General features: G+C 37.7%; 1 protein-coding gene across 5 annotated transcripts in view; it reads left to right on the top strand.

The window, feature by feature from the left end:
* LOC126815811 (uncharacterized) overlaps window positions 1-22,889 on the top strand; it is a 39,927-nt gene that overhangs the window by 14,366 nt on the left and 2,672 nt on the right. For 3 of the 5 annotated variants that reach the window (XM_050541772.1, XM_050541806.1, XM_050541779.1), the window contains 10 exons: window positions 460-556; window positions 1,279-1,484; window positions 2,108-2,210; window positions 2,864-3,075; window positions 4,025-4,193; window positions 4,693-4,864; window positions 6,043-6,140; window positions 6,934-7,078; window positions 8,126-8,374; window positions 9,783-10,076. In XM_050541772.1, the coding sequence (XP_050397729.1) occupies window positions 473-556; window positions 1,279-1,484; window positions 2,108-2,210; window positions 2,864-3,075; window positions 4,025-4,193; window positions 4,693-4,864; window positions 6,043-6,140; window positions 6,934-7,078; window positions 8,126-8,374; window positions 9,783-9,901 (1,557 nt within the window). In that variant the 5' untranslated portion in view covers window positions 460-472 and the 3' untranslated portion in view covers window positions 9,902-10,076. Of the gene's footprint in view, window positions 1-284; window positions 557-1,278; window positions 1,485-2,107; window positions 2,211-2,863; window positions 3,076-4,024; window positions 4,194-4,692; window positions 4,865-6,042; window positions 6,141-6,933; window positions 7,079-8,125; window positions 8,375-9,782; window positions 10,077-19,250; window positions 19,463-20,077; window positions 20,244-21,087; window positions 21,260-22,275; window positions 22,374-22,889 lie in introns of those variants that run through there. The other 2 variants (XM_050541815.2, XM_056100757.1) reach the window with 2 other exon arrangements.

Genomic DNA, 22,889 nt, shown 5'->3' with positions numbered 1-22,889 from the left:
TTATATTATTAAATATTTTCGGTGTTATTAATTCATAGTATGAATTGTTATATTCTATTAATAAATCTTTTTTTATTCTTTTTGAAAAATTATCCTGTAATTTAATTCTTAGATAAGGATTTTTAAGACATTAATGTTTTTAGTTTTTTCAATCAGATATGTGATAAGTTTGTAGATTGTAAATGAAACGATAGTTCAAATTAACATGTGTTTTCTTCAAACTTTGTGTTGGGAGGGGGGGGCGGGGGCGGGGACGAATCATCGGGAGGGATCTTGTCTTATTGTATACATAGCCTCCGACCATGCCCTGGAAGCTAGAAATTCACTTATTAAAAAAACCCTGATAATCGTTGACTGACAATGCTATGTGTTAAAATCTATTCAGACACGCCCAGAAGACAAATAACCACACCTTTACTCTTACCCATTCCTTAATTGAAAAGTAGCTTTTCATTTCAGAAATATTACCAGAATGGCAGATGAAGATATTCCCGTTGTTTCTCTAACAGAATATATGTTTTCTTGGTTTGATAAATATGCTGATGATATTGCCATGGTAAGTTAACCTGTATTTATCTGATGATATAAAACAGCAAAGCTAAATATATCTAACCACAGAGAAGTTACAACACTTACATCGAAATTTGGTGGTATATTGCCTTCAGTCCAGCTGTCGTCCATCGTTTGTTAAATCACTTATAGTAGAATCATGGGAATATTATTATCGAATCGGCTTGGTATTTTTTAAAGCATTGTTCAAATTAGTGAAATTATAAAGACGTATATAACATCAAAAGTTTTTATCTGAACTACGTTAAATTCATGTTCTATGTTTCAAGTCTTATCAAATTACATAAATTTATGAAAATATCTCCTGGCGTCACCGACCTTTTTATATGTTGTAGATTTATTTTTAAAATTACAATACGGGACTTTTAAGAGCTAAAAATACCGATTTTATTTCAATTGTGCAGCTCGCTCACTAAAGTACCTATATACTGCTGATGTACAGACCAGTGGACGTTATCCTAAAAGAATTACAAACATTAGTACTCATCAATATCGGAGCGACAGCGAACCCAAAACGTATCGTTGAGTCCGATTTATTATCCAAGGGCGACAAATGTAAAACGTGATCTCATTTGCGTATTCAAACTCCCAGGTGTACTTTTACGCGTACACTAGGCCCATTCGAAGGGGTATATTAGAGGCATACATCCTCATGTGGTCCTGATTTCGCCCCAGAAATTTCATTAATTATAGTTTGCTTAATTACAGGTTGAGTTAGACACAGAGAGAAGTGTGACGTATAAAGAATTAAAATGTCTGATTATAAAAGCATCGAATGGTTTACAATCTATAGGAGTAAAAGAAGGAGATGTTGTTTGTATGTGTTCACCTAATAATATTGATTATGCTGTTGTTTTCTTCGCCGTGACGTCGTTAGGTGCTATTTTACAGGCAACAAACCCACTTTATACAAAGGTAAATTTCTCAAGAAATTAATGAATGCCGTATTAAACGATATGTATAATATTAGTCATTATGTATACTATGTATTTAGAAGGAAATATTATCTGTAACAGCAATGAAATGAAAAGGGAATTTAGCGGCCAACTTGTATGCTTCAACGGGTTTAGTTTTGTCCGGATATCGGCGCTATATACGTCCTACTCTTATTTCGAATTAGAATTAACGCACATGGTCGTTTACGCGCCCACCTGTGTAGACGGGACTTTGGGTCTTCGTCCTGTCCAAACGACAAGACCATGTTCCTTGCCAGAACCTCCGCCTGGCTCCGACGCAGGAAAACCAAAGAACTTCCTCGGTCAACACTGGCATCGCACCCAAGAATTCTTGAGAACAAAAATTAATTCCTACAGATAATATTTTCAGTTTGTTATTTGAAAGGAAGGGTTTGAACTGAATCAACATCATTTAAATCAAGACATTTCTTACCTTTAAAGTATTTCGTATCTTTAAATAATTTTTTTTATAACAATGTATTTCTTACCTTTAAATTATTATATCAAAACATTTATTCTCTTACCTTTAAATCATAATATCAATACATTTCTTGTCTTACGTTTTACTCTCCAAAACGTACAGATGAATTGGTGGCCCAGTTTGAGAAATGTAAAACCAAGTATATAGTAACAGTACCAAGTCTGGTTGATAAAATTAAAGAAAGTATAAACAACAACATTAAGGTAAAACGCCTCTGCCATTGTCATCAAGTCTTGCTGATCAAATTAAAGAGAGTAAAAACAATAACGTTACTGTAAAAAAAACTACTACGAGTTATGAGCTTGGTATTTAAAACATCTGTGAACTCGTCTACTTTTATCGATTTTCTTGATCTGATAGCTGATAGTCTTACCTCGTCGGTTTTCTGCCAGTCCCCCTATTTCCCCCATTGCTAAAGGCCCCTACACACCATCCTCGGTTTCTCCAATGACCTCATTCCGTTCTATGTTTTTATGCCAGTTTTTATGTATTTAACGATTTTGGATTGGTCGATAAAAATAGCACAATCATCAAGGACAGATAATTTTAATATGTGCCCCCTCCCCTCCGCCATGGCTGACCTAGGGGTTAGTGGAGTGGAACGGAATGAGACCACTGGTGATACCGATGATACCTACACACAAGCAGTTTATTGAAATACAATTGTAAGATATTACGGTCCAGGTATGAGTAGCGATAGACACTGGATGATCAATTTTTATTCGACTTTAAGCTCCCTTGAACTTACGCCCTGGGTGGAAATTATGTTGAAATTCAGGTCTCTTTAATTTCTGTTTCGACGGGTTTATAGAAATTTAGAATCATTCGTGCACTATCCACTTTGCTTCATTTTCAGGACATAATAGTAATAGGCGGAGGAGACAAATATGAAAACTGTAAATCACTGGAGAAAGTTATCTCCCTTGATGAAGGCATGGATCTGAAGAAGGCGACCTTTAACCCTAAGAAGACTGTAGCATGTTACGTATTTTCTAGTGGAACAACGGGTTTACCTAAAGCTCTTCAATTATCACATTACAATATAATTGCTAATCTCGTACAATTAAGGTAGTTATAAATATATACTATCAGATATTCAATATCCTAATCTGGAATCTTTTATTTACATGCAATACTATCGACATTTTAGGCAATTAATCAAAGTTCGGTATCCAATCCGGAATCCAATTTTAGTTATTGGTATACAATTTTAATTCCCGGTGCACATCACATAAACCGGTCAAAATGTCAGAAATGTGGTTATGTACATCCTAGAAACCATCCAAGATATATTTATGAAACTTTATAAAATCTTGTTTTCTAGAACGGAACATGTAATTTTAGTGTCTTTTCATACTTTGGTAGAGTACAAGGGGTGATGGTAGTTGCGCTTGTAAAGTCCCTATCATTAAAACACATATTCCTCGAATAAAAGTCTGGATGGGTTGTCAACATTTGAGAATATTTAGTTTATTGGTTAGATTATCCGGTCTTTAATGTTACCATGTACGAATTCTACCTTTTTCGGTCAGAGAGCGTATATGACAAGGGAGGTAAATAGCCACGCCTTTGAATTTAATTAAAGAATTGCCATTGCATTGCCTGTACAACATCCAACACCTGAAAGTTTTTTTTAATTCTAAAACTGGTCTCTTCAAGGATCATATCTATGGCTTTTATTAACCAAGATTCGTCGTCACGATTCATGTTTGTTTATAATAATGCATGAATTAGGGGATTTATTTCTCAAAGGGCGCAACCCTTTCTTGACTTTAGATAAAAAATTCCACTGCCCATGCCTAACCGGAAGTTTAGTTTTTATGTGGTTGGTTAATTCCGTAAAATATTTCTTCAATTGTGGGCAACTGACCCAGTTTGTTAAGAACCCAATTCAGATCGATGCCTGATGTACAAAATTAATATTTGGTTCTTGATTACCAATAACACAGAGATTGTCTTTCTGAACAATTACGCGGAATGTTAATGACTGAGTCTTCCTGTATTTCTTTTATTACAGAGCGATGTCGACCGTAGACACAAAAGAATCTATTTTAGTATTTCTACCATTTTTTCATATTTACGGATTAGTTGCTATTACTGCAAGTGCTCTAACGTATGGTGCTAAATTGGTTGTGATGTCCAGGTTTTCTCCATTACCATTTATGGAAGCTATTCAAAAACATCAGGTAAGCAAGGAAGCCGATTAGCTTCTCGTGTCGCTTCTTATAGCTTCACCTTTTTCATTCCTTGCCTTCGCGGTGTTAACGTATAGCGAAGTAACGACGGAGCGGGATTAGGACCATTTGTCGCGGCTTCTTCACCGTTTGTAGTTAAGACAAGAAGGAGCGAAGTGGTACTTACGGGTTTGTAAGTGATTTAGACCTATAACCAATTTGTAGATTAGTGAAATTGCGATGATAAACTAATCATTAATTGAATCTCGATACAATTCTAAGTTAATGAATATAAAAATCAATGTTACATCCCATCCGAACTACTAGACATTGTTCCTTGCCAGCCCCCAGTCCTGTGCGACTGACATGGGGAAACCACACCTCGAAATCCTGAGGACCTTGCTCGGCCAACACTAGGATCGAACTTCCCAGGTTTGCAGTTCAGCTCCATATTCACTGAGCAGCCGCGGCTCCTACAAGTCTGGAATTACATTTTATATTTGGTTTACAGATAACATTCATACACGTGGTTCCTCCAGTAATGGTGTTATTAACTAAATTACCAGAAACTAAAAATTATGATTTAACGTGTGTTAGGGTAGTTGCCTGTGGAGCGGCTCCTCTAAGTAGGACTATCGAAGAACAAGTGAAAGATATTTTCAAGGTCAACTACATTAGTCAAGGTATGTGACTGTCGGGTTTTCTTTTGTTTGTCTGTTCGGGGTTGGTGGCACCACTAGAGCTGTCCCGAGACTGAAACGTTGCATATAAGGGCACACCTCGAACCGGGGAGTGACATAGGCCGGGTGGTGCATCACTACTGATTATAGTTCCGAACTTAATCTGCCTGTGCAGTGCCTGGTCAACCGCTAGTTTATATATAAAGTTGACTATTTTTGCTGTTGTTATATAAATTGTTTTAAATAATTAAATATAGAATTTTTTTAAAAAGAATCATGCAATTGTTCAACTAGTTAACGGATGTCATCTCCTTTCTATTCTACATAAGTTTTCTATTGATTCAAAGGACCTGATTAGTATCCGCTGACATCGAGGCCATGGCATTATCTAAACTTTAATGTTTGTATTAATATCTAAATAAGAATTTTATTGGCCTGCTGTCCAATTTGAGCTGAACAAAAATGTTTTAAAGTCGTCGCGCCCATTTTATGAAGTGTGCAAGAGGTTACGTACACAGTACACTTGAGTTCAATAGAGTTACGTGTATGTGGTAAAACGAAATGAAATGAAATGGGCTTTAACGCCCTTCTGTTATACCCCGATTGGGCTAATGAAGACGGACATACGCCATGCAGTGTGCTATGAGGTAAATTATGCACGGACAGGGTTATGTAGTAAAGTAGAGTTATATCGTTAAATATTCTATTTACGTTTAAATGTTCTGTTTACATGGACGGAATTTCAAAAGAAACGGTAAATCTCTTTGATCTTTGGGGTATATTCTTTGGATATATACAGGGGAATTTGGTGTTATTTTTTTGAAAGTTTTTCTTTAAACCTGTAACGGGTTACTCTTCCAAGAAAACATGATATAAGGTTTTTCGTACTGGAATTCTGGGATATTTTCATTTTACATCCATGTAAACATAGATATTTAAAAGTAAGATAAAATCCTCGACTTCGGTTATGCTGGGGAAGAAAGACTTCAGAAAAAACCCTCGATAGAAAAACCTCGGCCTGCTGGCCTCGGGTTTTTCTTTTTCTCGGGTTATTTTCTTCAGTCTTTCTTTCCCCAGCTTAACCTCAGTCTCATGCCTTATCCTACACAAAGAGTTTATTTAATTTGAATGTACCACATTTTATTACGGTGACAATACAAATTGTATTTAATATGTTACAGGATATGGTATGTCTGAATGCATTGTAACGCATGCAGATACAGAAGAGAATCATAAATTCGGTTCAGTTGGACAAGCTATAAAGGGAATCAAAACAAAGGTAAAAGCTTTTGGTTGACCAGATTCCTCAAGCAAAGGCCCGAGCTTTAAAGAGAGTGTGTCCATTCTACCCGTTTAATCAAATCTATCCCAAGTACAGCAACATGACGGCCCTTCGTTTAATCTCGGGTCTTCCCTAAAACTTTGGACAGTGATTCAAGGTATTAAAAATGGTTAAAGTATTGTTCGTCTCCAAACAGTAATTTTTACATTGTAGTCGTTTGATAGCCTCGTTTGTCACACAATTGGTTTTTCTGCAATATTCTGTTATGCACTGGTTAATTGGGCGTTATAAATTTCGTGAGTCATCACGTAACGTTATGTAAACATATTTGGTCCAATCTGGAGCTCTGTTTAAAGTCGAATGATATTAGTCCACAGTTACTTATTGGTTGTTAATCTATTACAGCAGTGTTAAGTGGGATTAGGTCTAATCAAACGAACACGACGAGGAGTATGTTGGTTGACAGGTGTCGGTAAAGAAAATCGTATTATATTGCCATGGAAACACAACACTGGGCAGCATACAAGGGTTGGGTAGGGGTGGGCCGACTATTATAATTTTTTTCTTTTTTAATACCTCTGAAAATGACCAAAGTTGTGTTGACGCAGCGTTAAACCCCATTCCATACATTCGGTTACTAAGGTCACAGGCTTTCAGATAGTGTATTTTTTACCCAGGTATTACATACACATAGCATCAAAATTATATGAAATTGTGTGAAAATATATTAAGAGTTATACAAATTATTTGAACGCCAGCATCTCTCTAGTAAATTATTATATTTCCTCAGATTATTGATACAAAGACAGGAGAACCACTTGGTGCAAATCAAGATGGAGAAGTTTGTATCCAAGGACCACAGATAATGCTGGGATATTTGGATCAACCAGACGCAACAGCAGCTATTATTGATAGTGATGGGTGGCTTAAAACAGGTAATATTACGTCATGGTTCTAAGTGGTGGAATTTTCCAATACTGTGTTTTTCAAGACTTACTCCACGCTAAATTGATTATTTTAGTCAAAACGGCATAACAAAAAAAAACCCCAAAAAACAAAAAAAAAAAAAAAAAAAAAATCAAAACGGCATTATGAATTTGTTATTTATGATGAACTTAATGATATTTACCTATATTATTGCCGTTTTGGTCTCTGCTGTTTTTACCTTATCCCGTGCAAAGGATTCCGAATACTGCGAAATCTTTCTTTTACAGACTCAACTTTCACAATATTAATATTATAGTTTCCGGTGGACTCAAAATCTCACAAACGACCACCAGTGACTTTAACCTTTAAAGACTTTAACCCGGAGTGGTTGGGTCCAGTAATAAGTCAGTGTTTTCACAGGTTTTTGAAAATTACCTCGTTGGCCACATCGCCATTACAACACAATATAATTGTGTCTGAATAGAAAATGTTCATTCGTCACACCTTAGGAAATTAAAGCCAACAGATAATCGCGTTTATGGTCAATTTCGAACAAAGTACATTGGCAAGATAGTGGGGAGTGTCATCCGTGTAAAAAGTCCGCAAAACCTTCTAAGGTTCCGGAGAAACTGACAAAACAGGGCCTATTCGAGATGGGCGGGTGAAAACTGAATTTTTTACTGGGCTGAGCCCATAAAACAAAGAATGAAATGGGGTTTAACGTCCTACTGTTCTGATCCGAACTGGGCTAATGAAGACGGGCATTCACCATACATTGTGCTATGAGGGAAGTGTTTCCCGAACAGCCGCACTACGATCTATTCTTATGTCTAATTCCAACTGTCACGGGATCTTAGACGTGCACGCCAATGTGTACACGGGACCTCGGTTTATTAGTGCCATCCGAAGGACTAAACAGCTGTTCTTGTCAGACCCTTCGTCCTGCATCACAGACAAGGGGGGGCCCATAATACATGTTATGCCAAGTTTGTCTTATGAGTGGTTGTAACTGATTTCAATCAAAGTTAATTTAAACGCATTTGATATTTTGACAGGTGATGTTGGCCACATAGACGAAGATGGTTATCTATTTATAGTTGATAGAATAAAAGAACTGATTAAATATAAAGGTTTCCAGGTGGCGCCAGCAGAATTAGAGGCTTTACTGCTAAAACACCCCGATATTGCTGACGCAGGCGTAATTGGAGTACCTGATATCGAGTCTGGGGAAATCCCGAAAGCCTGTGTGGTTTTGAAGAAAGATGCACAGTTAACAGCCGAAGAAATACAAGATTTTATTAACAGTAAGTTTATGTATTTTCTGACATTCATAATAGACCAATTGGATATTTTAAATAAATAGAGGGTGAGATGAACTCTTTATAAGGATTAAACGTGTTCTTAGCTTCCTGTACTACAGGGTCGTGCTGGGGCCTCCGAAGGTGGGTAGGCAGACCAAACTTATGGAACTTCGGGGGCGGGGCATGACTTAATTTTGTAACAAAGTTGAAAATCGAAAAAAAAGGTTCCTATAAAGATGCATTATATAAGATATTTAGATAAAGAGTTGTTCGTTCTTGATAAAATAGTTTAAAAATAGATAATGGAAAATTAGTATATATACATGTATATACATGTATATTGAAAATTTCATTCAAATAACTTTGTTCTGGCCGAAGTCCGTCGAAGTTATGAATGTTTGAGGTTTTGACAAGAATAACGCATAGTCTCGATTGTCCTTGTTAAGTCTCGATTTTCCATCTTAGCGTTAACCGATTAAATGGCACATGCGGTATGATCGAATTAATATCGCAGCAATCCGATGGCCTAGAGAGTTCATTGCGGGCTTAAGAAAATGATGCCCTTGATGCGGGTCACTTTTTTTTAAAAAGTAGGGAACACAGCCACTGCCACCTCCTATACCCGGGTTGGAAAACTCATCGGATTTAAGCATTGTCAACCATTTACAGATTCGTTTGGTTTTCTATTTATGAGGGCAGGGTTGGCATACTCGCCCAGCCCGCCTCTTCGGTACTACACTAAAATGTTAGACACTTCCCCTGGCCTTTGCGATGTTCCACAGCCATGCGATGGTTAGAATTATTGTTTTCACAACATTTAAAGTTTTTGAAAAATTCTGTCGTCAATAATGATTTAGCATTTCAAAGATAGGTTCCACTTATTTCTACGTAATACTTGTTAAAACAGTTTCATCTGTCAATACAGAATGGCGACGAGAAAGGTTACAAACAAAGAAATGTAGCAGATCACTTTCATGATTCTCGAAATGAAATAAAATGGGGTTTTCTGTTCCAATTGGACTAATGAAGACGAGCATGCGTCAAGCAGTGTGCTATAAGGAAAATTCTGACCAGACAGCGGCGTTACGGTCTCTTATTTCGAATTCCAACTATCAAATGTTCTTGTTCGTGCACGCCAATGATGTCTACGTGTGACCTCGGGTTTTCGTCCAATCCTAACGACAAGACGCTGTTCTTTGCAAGGCTCTCCATCCTACACTATTGACAACCACGCCTTCGAGGTTCGTCCTTGTGTAATATAGGGCTAGGAATTTTTGGCATTCAGGTTTGTCTTGAGATCTCCAGTTTTTAAATATATGTACAATAAGCAAATAAAATAATAGTTTTTTTGTTTTGGAGTGTTCCGTCTTTGGTCTTTATTTCATACTAAAAACACTTTTATTTATTTCAGAACAAGTGGCTCCTCATAAGAAACTTAGAGGCGGCGTCGAGTTCCTGGACCAAATTCCAAAGAGTGCCAGCGGGAAAATTCTTAGACGTATGTTGAGAGATAGTCAAGTCAGGCCATAACATTTCATTGAGAATTATATTTTGTACTATCGTAGTGTGATTATCCCCACATGGGCAATAACCCAGAAAACTGACACCGACCGACTATTATCGTGCGATGAATTAACATTAATCCTTTCATCTTAAAACTATTAAAAAAAAAACAACATTTATTGTTTATTTTCTTGTAATCATTTTTAAAAAGATGGCCAATAAAATTTTCCCGAAAATTGTAAGATAATGCACTAATTTATTACATATATAAATACGACATATACCGGTAATGAAATGGGGTTAGTTTTCTCCCCAACCTAGTTAATAAATAGAAAATGAAATGAAATGCGGGTTAACGTCCAACCGTTCTAATGAAGACCGGAATACGCCATGCAGTGTGCTATGAGGAAATTTGTGCCCACTGAACGGCACTATGGTCTTCTCTTATATCGAATTCCATCTGCCAAGGGATATTTTACGTGCACGCCAATTCAAACGACTAGACATATGTCCTTGTCAGCCCCTCTGTCCTGCATCACTGATAGCGAACCAGCGTCTTACTCACTTAGCCTCCGTGTCTTCCCTAGTTAATAAATATGAGCATACCACATAAAGGGTGTTCTCGGACAGTAGCCTTTCAAACTCCCAATAATGGTTCTGTTATGTGTACGCCAATGTGTACCCGGGACATCGAGGTTTGGGTCATATCCGAAGGACAAAACTATTTAACTTACCTACCAGGACCTATACTGCCGACAAGCTGAAACCGGTCAAAAAATATCTCGAGGAACTTTTTAGGGTCAATGTCTGGATGAAATTCGACCTCTGCTCCCCCGCCCCGTTACTGAGCCAGCGCGATACTCACCTAGCCCCCGTGGCTCGCTATGAAACAAAAAATGTGTTATTGTAACCGATATCCTTTAAGCCGAAATATACCGTTAAAGCTACTATGGGGCTGAAGGTCATGTACCATTTTCCTTATTTAAATGTAACAAAAATCAGTATTGAAAAATGTTCTTTAGGGCAAGTAAGAAATGGGGTTTAACGTGTAACATATGGTTCAAATTTATGTCAATAATTCGCCTGCGCATAGCAGGACAGGGAGAAAACCCACGAGGTTCACCAGGCGACCCTCCTTCTTATCACGTAGGCTACAAGCGATGAGTCGACGCCAATGGTAAACCTTATGATCTAACGCGCACGCATTAAACCATTCGGCTACACCCCCGGTTTTCCTTGGAAGATTATAATTTTGACAGGAAAGAGTTAAGGGGCCTTGGATTTCCTTGTCAGACAGGTACTCAGTTTAGGTATGTTCATAATGTTTTACTTTAGATGTTAGATGCCAGGGATTCTCTCTCAGGGTTCCCGCGGCTTCGTCAAACATTTTTTCAAGGATATTCAAGGATAAATATACGTCAAATTCAAGGATTTTCAAGGACATTTTTTAGCCTAAAGTTACAATTTTTCATCTTAAAAATAACCAAAACATTACCAACTATCGTTATAATCTCATATTTAAAAGGAATTGAAGACATTTGAAACAAAATTAAGGATCTCAACTGAAATTCAAGGATATTTTCCTATTTCCGCCAAATTTCAAGTATATTCAAGACCTTGAAAATGAAATTTTAAATTTAAGGATATTCAAGGATTTTCAAGGACCGCGGGAACCCTGTCTCTGATGAAAATGGGTCGGTCGCGTAACCGTAAACAAAGAGAATAAAATGAAACGTGGTTCAACATCCAGCTTTTCTGCACCAACCTGGCTAATGAAATTGTAGATTTATAATCTGGTGCCCTGTCAAAAACTGTTTCACAGTAACTAAATTATTTTTTTAAATAAAATGATTATATTCCTCCTTTAATAAGGAGAACTATGAATATATCCATCGATTGACTCGAGTTCGTCTTTAACATACATTATTCAAGAGCTAAATCTGCCTATTTCAGGTACGTCTTTCTTTGGGCCTGAAATGTTATCTAAATTATTAATTAGACATGTAATCAATTAATTAACTTATCCAGACCATAATCAACTCTCGGTGTCATCGCTAGCCTGCGATGTTTACCGGATTTGGATCCGATTTGCTGCTCAGCTTTCATTCATGATTTAATCATGAAATGGATAATCGAGACTATGTTTTTTGTTTTATCGTACCGACTTTAGTAATGATGATCGAGGCTAGGCTAAAAATTCAATCGCGAAATTCTCGGTGCTGAATTTTTCAGCAAATTCCCTTTACATTATCTAGTTTTTAACTATTTTAACTGCCAGCTCCTTATCTAATCTCTCATAATGTATCTTTAATATATGATTTACAATTAGGCCTAATGTATTATTTACAATAGCCTACAACGAGTAGACTAGTCAACGGGGTTTAATCCATATATTGTTGTGTTTTGTTTTGCACTGATTAGCATGGAATAGCACATTAAAACCTTTCAGTACAACTTTGGGAGTTTACTCTGCCGACTCAACAGTGACGAGTTGTAAGCCAAATTGACCATATTCAACTCACCACAGATAAAACTAGTTCACATTAAGAGTTTGTGCACCGTGAAAACGAAACAAATATATAAATGTTACTCACTGTGAGTTTTATTAACCTACAAAATACAGCCATTTGAAGGTCGGTGAAAAGTGCAAAGTCTCCCTTGAACAGCAGACGACACGACACGGTTCAGATGTCACGTGAACTGCCAGCTGGACAAAAACACATTTACATTATTTTGCTGTGACATACTTATTCGTTAAGACACCATACAGATTTTAGAGAAACAGAGAGTGTTCAAGATATTTTTCGCCTACATTTGTAAATCTGGAGTACAAACTATATAAACTTTATCTGCTATAACAAATCTGCTGTATAAGGTTTCCGGATTACATTCTTCGTAAAGGTTGGTAAAGCATTTTGTTATATGTTTTTATGCGGGGACCTCGTTAATGGACATGGGCTTATGACCCTATGTTAGTGATGTGGGCATTCCTTGTGGTTAATCGTAGACTATATTGTAAAATTGGGTCTCTATCTACCTCTAGATTGGGTTTAGGCCCATCTATTGACCTCACCGGTGATGGCTTGATGGGTCAAGGGGTGTTTTCCCTGTACAGCTAAGTCTATCTTCAGTATATCGGAGTATAGATAAAAGGGTACTTATCAACCAATGGTCTGATACTGTCTGATCAATCTAAGTCAACTTCTGATTTCTGTCTTATGTCTGTCTTCTAAATCACCACAACACTTCTTGTCCAACACAGCTGGGTTGCACCATTCAAATCGCAACAGGATATAGAAAAGTGAGAGAGGACATGTGAATATCAAACTGGCCTTTTATCTCTTATTCAATGCACATGCATTGGACCAGCCCACTATTAAACCTGGCCCAGTCTATTATAGACATAAGGTAGACTGGGCAATTCTACAACAACTATACAAACTGTGCTTGCCAGCTAATCGAAACGAAAAAATCCCTAACTAACCGGCTGATCAGCATCAAATTCGCCTTGTATTTGAAAGATGTAACCATAGTCCGAAATATATATGCCCTCTTACAACCCGAATTATCAAATTCAATTCACTATCTTAAAATTTACGCGTACTCGTAACCAATGTAACTTAAGTACTATGGTGATTCAGTCAATCGTGCGGAGCCACGGTGGCTAAGTGGGTAAGATGCTGGCTCGCTAGCTGTTCGATCCCTGCATTGGCCGAGAAAGTTCATCGGGATTTTCCAACCTGGTTTCCCCTTTATCAGTGGTACAGAAGAGAGGGCCAAGGACAGCTTCTAGTCGTTCGAATTGGACAAAAACCGTGGTATGCAAGTATGGCATCCACGTAAAATATCCCTTGGCAGTTGGAATTCGATATAATAGTAGGTCATAGTGCCGCAGCCCTGCCAAAATTACCCTCATAGCACACCGTATGGCGTATGTCCGTCATCATTAGCCCAGTCGGAGCAAAACAATAGGGCGCTAAACCCCATTTCATTTTTACCAATCGTTTAACGGCATTGTATTCTGTGACGTCGTTCCCCACAACTGATATTAATTATAAATTTTAAAGCTAGGTTTCGCACTTCATTATTTAGTTAACTTGCGCTGGGAGTAAGGGTGCTGACTGGCTAACCAGGAGGTCCCAGGTTAGCTCCCGGTGTTGGTCGAAAACGTTCCTAGGGATTTTCTGGTGCGATGTTGTTCGAGAACGATCCTGGGGATTGTTCGGCGCGGTATCCTCTTGTCAGCGGTGCATGGCACGACCAGTTATTCGGTGGGGCGATAAACCGAGGTCCTGAACACATTGGTGTGCAGATGAAAGAGCCATTGAGAGTTGGAATTCGAAATATGTGTAGGCTGTAGCGCCGCCGTCCTAGTAAGATTCCCACATAGCATACTGTACGCCATAAACCCTACTGCATTAGCCCAGTCGGTGCAGAAAAATAGGACGTTAAACCCCCTTTCATATATTATTTTAGTTGCGCCCATTATTCATGTTTTGAAAACGATAGTGAGAGACGGCGACACTCAGTACCTACGCAGTCCAATATCAATGTCACGCCTATGATTGCGCTTTCGCACAGAAATGAGAGAGAGAGAGAGAGAAATGGGGTTTAACGTCCACTCGACACAAACTAGGTCATTTCGGGACTAACATATGGTTTAATTTTATTTCAATAATTCGCTTGCGCGTAGGGGTCTTTAGCAGTGGGCGGAAACCGGAGGACCCGGAGAAAACCCACGAGGTTGGACAGGCGACCCTACTCCTTGTCACGTACAACCGGGGATTCGAAACCACGCCAGTCGACTCAATGACAGACTTTATGATACAGCGCGCGCACGCTAACCATTCAGCCATCCAACCCCCCTCCGCACAGAAATGAACAGTTTAAAAAGTTACCTAAATTGTGTCTTTAAATCTTAGCTATAAATAAAGTAATACAATATTTAATATACACTAGCAAACACATTCATTTGAACCACCCCACGGTCTATGACCCTAGAAATTTAAGAACCAACCTACCTACTCTTATTTCGAATTCCAACAGTCAAAGGTTCTCACCAGCGCGCCGTTAGGTGCACGATATCTCGGGTTGTCGTCCCATCCGAAAGACTGGTAAACCATGTTTCTTTGGATACTGTATGGAATTTACAATAGATTAAAGCTTTAACATTATGAACTGTCAATAAACAATAAAAAGAGGCCATAATGTTTATTTTTTGAACGACCTTCCTTCCAATTGCTGTACTCCAAGTTAATGATGTACTATTATCTAAATCAAGGTCACTGTCTAAATCAGGATAAACGCAGTAAAGCGTATAGAGTGTTGTATTAATACCAAACACGTAAGAGAGGGAGAGATAAATGGGGTTTAACGTCCACTCGACACAAACTAGGTCATTTCGGGACTAACATATGGTTTTAATTGTATTTCAAGAATTTGCTTGCGCGTAGGGGGTCTTAAGCAGTGGGAGGAAACCGGAGGACCCGGAGAAAACCCACGAGGTTGGACAGGCGACCCTACTCCTTGTCACGTACACTAGTAATTGTAGGGTTTATCCAGAGGGAGCGATGGTCTCGTGCATCCATGCCAATAGGATTTCCAATTAAAAACACAGGCACTGGAAGAGATTAAAATTAATTGTATTATGTTATCTAGCATACTACTAATAATGGCACTGTGATATGCTAGACAACATAATGTAAGAGTACAAAATTTTAATCCCCCCCCCCCCCATGTGCCTGTGATTAAAAAGTGAAATTGAAATTGAGTTTTTTGAAATTTGAAATGGTCGTTGTTCTATAACAGACTGGTCTATTTAATTTGAATTAAAAATGTTTATTTTATCTGTTTTGACATATCTAAAATCTCTTTCTTTCTCACAGTTATATATACTTTGAGTCTTAGCTGCTTACAATCATAGTATTGTGGCCCCGGCATCATCAAACTTCTATACGCCATTGTTAAAATCTAGACCATAAACGGTAATTCAGGCTAGATCAAAATATTATTAAATGTCACTTTAAGATTTAACTTTGTGTGAACCTCTATCCTAATATATAATACGATACCTTTCATCACTAGCTGTGTTTATTGTTTTCGTTCTTTAGTAAATGGTTTTGGTTCTTGGTATAACCCATGAAATGACATTAAATGGGGTTAACGTCCTACTTTTCTGCATCAATCGGGTTAATGGAGACAGCTATACGGTTAGGTCTAGATACTAAGACCAATTGCAGATTTGGTCAAAGGTTACGAGATGTAAACAGGGCTAATTCTAACCCAAGACCTAGCCCTAACTCTTACGCTAACCCTAACCCACAATCTCATCAACAGTCACGTGCCCTAACCCTTTTTACATCTCGCGACCTTGGCGAAATCAGCAGTAGGCCTTAATATTTAGACCTGACCTCAGCTATTCACCGTGCAGTGTGTAACGAGGGAAATTTTGCCCGATCTTCTTTTAATTGCACGCCAACGTGTACACGGGACATGGCTTGTTTTGTCTAATTCGAACAAGGGGGGTGGGGGCGATTAAAAATCAGAAGAATCTTTCTCGACCGATAAGGGGATTGAACCTGGGACGTCCTACTTACGGAACTTGCATCTAACCTACCGAGCCACACCACATACGACCACATAACTTGTGCCCAAGCAGTGTTGAGACATAACCGACGCAGTAACCATAACAATTACAACAACTGGATCATGCAGAGCTTTCCCTTTCATTAATCCACTTAATCCAATTTTGAGTCAGTTAACAGGTCACTTATTATTTCAGAAATATTCCCAGAATGGCGGATGAAGATATTCCAGTTGTTTCTTTAACAGAATATATGTTTTCATGGTTTGATAAATTTCCAGATAATATTGCCATGGTAAGTTCATCGTTTATCATTTTCAGGTTTAAATAAAACTTTGAAGCTATGTCTAACCCCCCCCCCCCAAAAAAAAAATATATTGTTTGGCCAGCAAAGATAATGTTTATTACTATATATGTCTCAATGACAATGCTAATCTTAAAATAATACTGCTTTAATTGAATCTGTGAAATCAGCACGTTTATAGTACAGATGATAATTGGGGAAAAGCAGCCGAGGTGTCATATTCCAGACGCAATGGCCCGAGAAATCCCTCTCTGGCCACTGCTGGATTAACTATGATACTTGAGCTTTTGAGGGAGTGTGTCTATTCTTCCCGTTTAATCAAATCTATCCCAAGTACAGCAACATGGTAGCCTTTCATTTAATCTGGGGTCTTCCCTAAAACTTTGGACAGTGATTTAAGATTTTAAAAACGGTGAAAGTATGTTCGTCTCCAAACACTATTGTTTACATTGTATTCGTGTTGATAGCCTCGTTTGTCACACAATTAATTTTTCTGTAATATTCTTCTATACACTGGTTAATTGTCATAAAAATTTCGCGAGTCATGACGTAACGTTATGTAACAAAGTGGAGCTTTGTTTAAACCCAGATGACATTGTTACGCAGTTAGGCATTGGTTGTTAAATTTGGAACTGCTTTCATTACAGCAGTGCTTGAGTGGGATTAGGCTGATTTACAAATCAAATTGTCTGTGCATATAGAACTATGCATTTTGGAGAATTGTTGAAAAGCGTATATGGGAATTCCGATAGTGATGGGGTTATAGCCATTTGAAATACAGTTATCTCATATAAGTGTTACTCTTCTGAATAAATAAACAAAACGAAATTGAAATTCTAATTACACTGAGTGGTCAATTAAAGGGTGCGCACTGGATCATAAGGCCTATCATTGCTCCAGGTTCTGGGTCTCCGAGGACCGACTCAGGGAGTCCAACCCCCCCCCCCGCCCCTTTGCTCAGACTCATGTTTGGTCCCGAGGCCCGAAATATTCGGAAATGTCACCTACATCATAGCAGGCACCGCATTAATATGGAGATCTGAAATGTCTTGACCCCCCACCCCCCTTCCCGCTGCTGACAATCATGGATCATTCTTTGTATTCCGACGTATAATCTGACTCCTTTAAGGAACGTCTCCTTATTGTCGCCATTCATGTGCAATAACCACATTATTTATTTTGGTTTATTTTAAGATTGAGATAGACACAGAGAGAAGTGTGACGTATAAAGAATTAAAATGTCTGGTTATAAAAGCATCGAATGGTTTACAATCTATAGGAGTAAAAGGAGGAGATGTTGTTTGTATGTGTTCAACTAATAATATTGATTATGCTGTTGTTTTCTTCGCCGTGACGTCGTTAGGTGCTATTTTACAGGCAACAAACCCACTTTATACAAAAGGTAAATGAATAAATATGTATGTATCTCATTCTGATTTTTTTTATGGGGGGGGGGGATGGTTTATTGCGTGCGTTAGATCATAAGGTCTGACTTTGCTTTGGGTGTTCTCCGGGCCCTCCGGTTTCACTCACCGCTAAAGACCCCTAAGCTTTTGTGTGTTACTGGAATAGAGTTGAACCATATGTTAGTCCCGAAATGTCTCTCTCTCTCTCTCTCTCTCTCGGTTGTGCATGCGTTCAAATGTTAAAATCTCTCTTCTGTCTAAGACCAGGATGAGTATTCCCACTCGTGTTTACATTAATGTATTTCTTTCCTTCCCTTTTATTTTTCTACAAACAAAAACGTACAGATGAATTGGTAGCCCAGTTTGAGAAATGTAAAACCAAGTATATAGTAACAGTACCAAGTTTGGTTGATAAAATTAAAGAAAGTAAAAACAACAACATTAAGGTAAATAGTCTCTGTCACCAAGTCTTATTGATAAAACTAAAGAAAGTAAAAACGTTAAAGATACAATTACTGTCTGATCTCGCTATAATAGTTTTAAAAAAGATAATTAAATGGGAATATGTTGAAAATTACTTCAGTCAGAGCGGAGTTATGGCAATTTGAAGAACAGTGTAGTCACAAATGTCATTGCTACCGTTGCTACGATAATAAACACAATCTCAATTATCCATTTTATTAATTAAATTATCAACTGGCAATTGTGTTAAAATCCGTTGAAAGTCAAACCCATCCGATGATTTAGAGTGTTGATTAGGGCTTTACATGTGCATAAAAGTCTATTTGGGACCTACAAATTGACACAAATGGGTCGCCATGCATATAAACTGTGTATAAAGTGACATTTAATTGTTTCCGCTTTTACGCTAATTGACCGGAATTAGTAGTTTTCTTTTTACGCCTTCAGGTAGGGAATGTCGTAACTCGGTAGACCCCCTTCTCCGCCACATACTCCATATAACTGTACAGTTACGGCCGTTACAAAATGAGGAATGTAATCTTTGTTTGTTCCTCCTTTATTCCTTTAGCAACAAGTTTGAAATTTAATAGAAATTTACACCTGAATTTGCTTGATTTTCAGGACATAATAGTAATTGGCGGTGAAGACAAATATGAAGACTGTACATCACTGGACAAAGTTATCTCCCTTGGTGAAGGCAAAGATCTCAAGAAGGCGACCTTTGACCCTAAAAAGACTGTAGCTTGTTACATATTTTCTAGTGGAACAACTGGTTTACCTAAAGCTGTTATGTTATCACATTACAATGTAATCGCCAATCTCGCACAATTAAGGTACTTACAAAATGAGAACACCTATGATGGAATGCCATCCATTCTTTTGCGGTGGTTGACTGTTCATTATGTGAATCTGGAATCCTTTATTTACAATCAAGGTTTTTTTTGCTTTAAAATATTTACATATTTTTTTTAACACAAACGATTTATTGATGAACCGACAATATAATTTTATCACAAATAGAATTGAATAAGAAATGGTCATAACTACGGTTAGGATTAGTACTTCTAACAGTGAATAATATTTAGACCAATATAATGACAGTTCCGGATAGCTTTCCACATAAAGGAGATGATTCGTTTGTTTCCATATCCATCACGGGAGCCAGGCTGGCTCGGTAACATTGAGGTACGATCCCGGTGATGGCCGAGAAAGAACCTCAGGATTTTCCGGCGTGGTACCTGGTCGTTCAGTTGGCGTGAACGGGGAAGAACCCTTGATATCTGGAGATCGAAATCATAGTAGGTCATAGTACACTACATGGCGTACACCCCTATTCATTTGTCCGGATGACAGCTACTTGGATCAATCATGTGGTGTTATCGTTCAAGCACCACATTTCTTAATCTTACTTGAAACTGAGTTCATTTTAATTCTTGTTTTTATTGCAGAGCCTTGGACCTAGATAAAGAAGATTCTGTTTTATTATTTTTACCACTGTTTCACATATACGGATTGGTTGCTATTACTGCAAGTGTTCTAACGTATGGGTCGAAATTGGTGTTAATGTCCAGATTCTTCCCTTTGCCATATATGGAAGCTGTTCAAAAATATCAGGTATCTTTAATTACGCTATTGTATTGCGATAATAAAAACAACTTTAACTGATTCTTGAAGCAACTTTATTGAGACGAAGAAGTCTATTAGATTTCAACATTTGTCTTTAATTACATTCTAGAGTTTTGTCCATTGTTTCATTTTAGAGAACCTTGTGAGAGCGCTAACGACAAAATTTCCCATACGACGTGTATGAATATTATAATTATGCATTAATTTAAGTTAGTAAAACAAAGAGGTCTATTGAAATTCTGTCTAAAGATTTTACTTGCGGACAGATCGAAAGACTTAGTTGCTGTGGCTGTATGTATCGTTGCGTGGCAATATATCTTAAATTTAACGATTAAAAAAAATCAATGATATATTTTATTCAAAACGTACAGGTATAGAAATCAATAACAATTCCATGGGTTACCATATTTTAACAAAACGCAGTCTTTTATTACTGTATTTTAAAGATTTCGACGTAGCTGTCACGGGACGTAACTCTGGTAATCTATTGTAGTTTTGTGTTCCTAGTCTATAATAATAAGAGGGAATCATGGAGTAAGCATATTTCAAATCAGTATTATCGTGTAATAAAGCAGCTTATTCTGAAAATTTAAAAAGGATCGCCTTACGTGGAGTTTACTTCTGTAAGCTATTGTCTATTTATCCAAAACGTAAAAGAATAAGTTAAATGTTAATGTCTATTTCATATTGGTCTCCTAAGGGTAGGTAAGGTAGGGTTTAGCTGGAGATTAGAACCGAGTGCAACTCCCCCCCCCCCCCCGCCCAATTTTTTTAACATTAGAGAGAGAAACTAGATCATTTCGGGACTAACAATAATTCCTTTATCTTACAGATAAAAATACTGCACATGGTTCCTCCAGTAATGGTTTTATTAGCAAAATTACCAGAAACTAAAAATTATGATCTAACGTGTGTTAAAAAAGTCGTCTGTGGAGCGGCTCCTCTTAGTGTGGCTATTGAAGACCAAGTGAAAGATATTTTCAAGGTCAACTACATTAGTCAAGGTAAGTAACGCATTAATGAAATGGAGTTAAACGTCCTACTTTTCTGCTCCCACCGTGAAAATGAAGTGATGCTTTGCTCGAACAGAAATCAAATTTCAACTGTCAAGGGTTCTTTTACGTGCACGCCAAGTTGTACATGAAACCACGTTTTTTCATCCCATCCGAATGACTTAGAAGCTGTTTCTTACCAGGCCTCCTATCTGGCACCACTGATGAGGGCAAACCGCGCCGGGAAAATCCAATTGTTGTGTTCTCAGAAAACACCGGGGTCGAACCCAGCCAGCCTGCCAATTGCCCACTGGGTCACCGTGATTGCCATCAGCGTCAGTTTTGTGGGCCCAGTTTTATTGTATGTTTTCACACGTAGGTTAATGACATAATATTCCAAAATAAATGATAGATATGGAACCATATACAATCAATAGTGTTCTTACCCACAGATACATTGATCGAAAATTTGCTGAAACTTTAGCGGGATTTACATTAATTCTATTCAGGCCCGTAGCCAACTTGCTAGCTTCGGAGGGGCAGTGAAGTTTTTAGGGTGGGGGGGCACACCCGGCACTGTCTACAGTAGGTATTTTAGAGCTATGGTCGGCAAATTTTTTTTCGGGGGGGGGGGGCAAAACATTTTTTCGGGGGGCCCCCCTCTGGCTACGGGCCTGATTCTATTCATTCAAATCCGCCAGTTTTAAGCTATCACATAGACCCGTCGTGTACCCTCTAACATATAAAGAGATTATGTCATACCACCAGCCAGTCGTTTATGATCTATCGTCTTGTTAACGTTTCACATTTGAACAACTCTATGTATTTCAGTTTGAATGCACTAAGTTTTTTCCCATGCTAATTATAGAGTACTTAATTTGAATCCAATTTATATTTTATTACCTTGTATTTATTACACTAGATATTCTATTTAATTGGAATGTACCATATTTTATTACCACGTGTTTATTACAATAGAGATTCTATTCAATTGGAATGCACCATCATAGTATTTTATTATGTTAAAGGATATGGTATGTCTGAATGTATGGTAACTCATCTAGACACAGAAGAGAATCATAAATTCGGTTCAGTTGGACAAGCTATAAAGGGAATCAAAACAAAGGTAATAATATATTGAGTATCTAATTAAACTAGATGTTATTTTATTTCTGTGTATTTAATTGGTCATTAAAAAAAATACTCTAAAGACATGTTTACTCAAAATGCTATCGGAACTTATCTCCCCCACCAATCAAAGATTTTCAAAAGATTTTGCGGAATAAACCACCATAGAGCCATGATTTATTATTGTGAGTGTTTTATTGACTTACTGAGTGGGTGTGGTTAGGTTGCTTAGCTCGAAAATCAAAATATCCAAGGTTAGAATCAAGAGTGCAATCTGATTAAAACACAGATCCAATTTCGTTTCGTTTTTATAGTTCAAAATTTCGATTTTACTTGTCTTTACTACACTTGGATCTGGAAGCGTTGTTATTTAACTCGTGTTCTGCTTGAATCGAACGTTTGACCTTTTTTGCGCGGAAGTGTGGGTAGACATTATAGCGGCAATAGAAATCAAAACAAAGCAAAAGTAGATAAAAAATACATAGCGGTCGCTAATTGGTTAATCGAATGACCG

The sequence above is a fragment of the Patella vulgata genome, chromosome 1, assembly GCF_932274485.2.
Source record: "Patella vulgata chromosome 1, xgPatVulg1.2, whole genome shotgun sequence".
Classification (NCBI taxonomy): domain Eukaryota; kingdom Metazoa; phylum Mollusca; class Gastropoda; family Patellidae; genus Patella; species Patella vulgata.
This window is presented reverse-complemented; position numbering and strand designations above follow the sequence as displayed.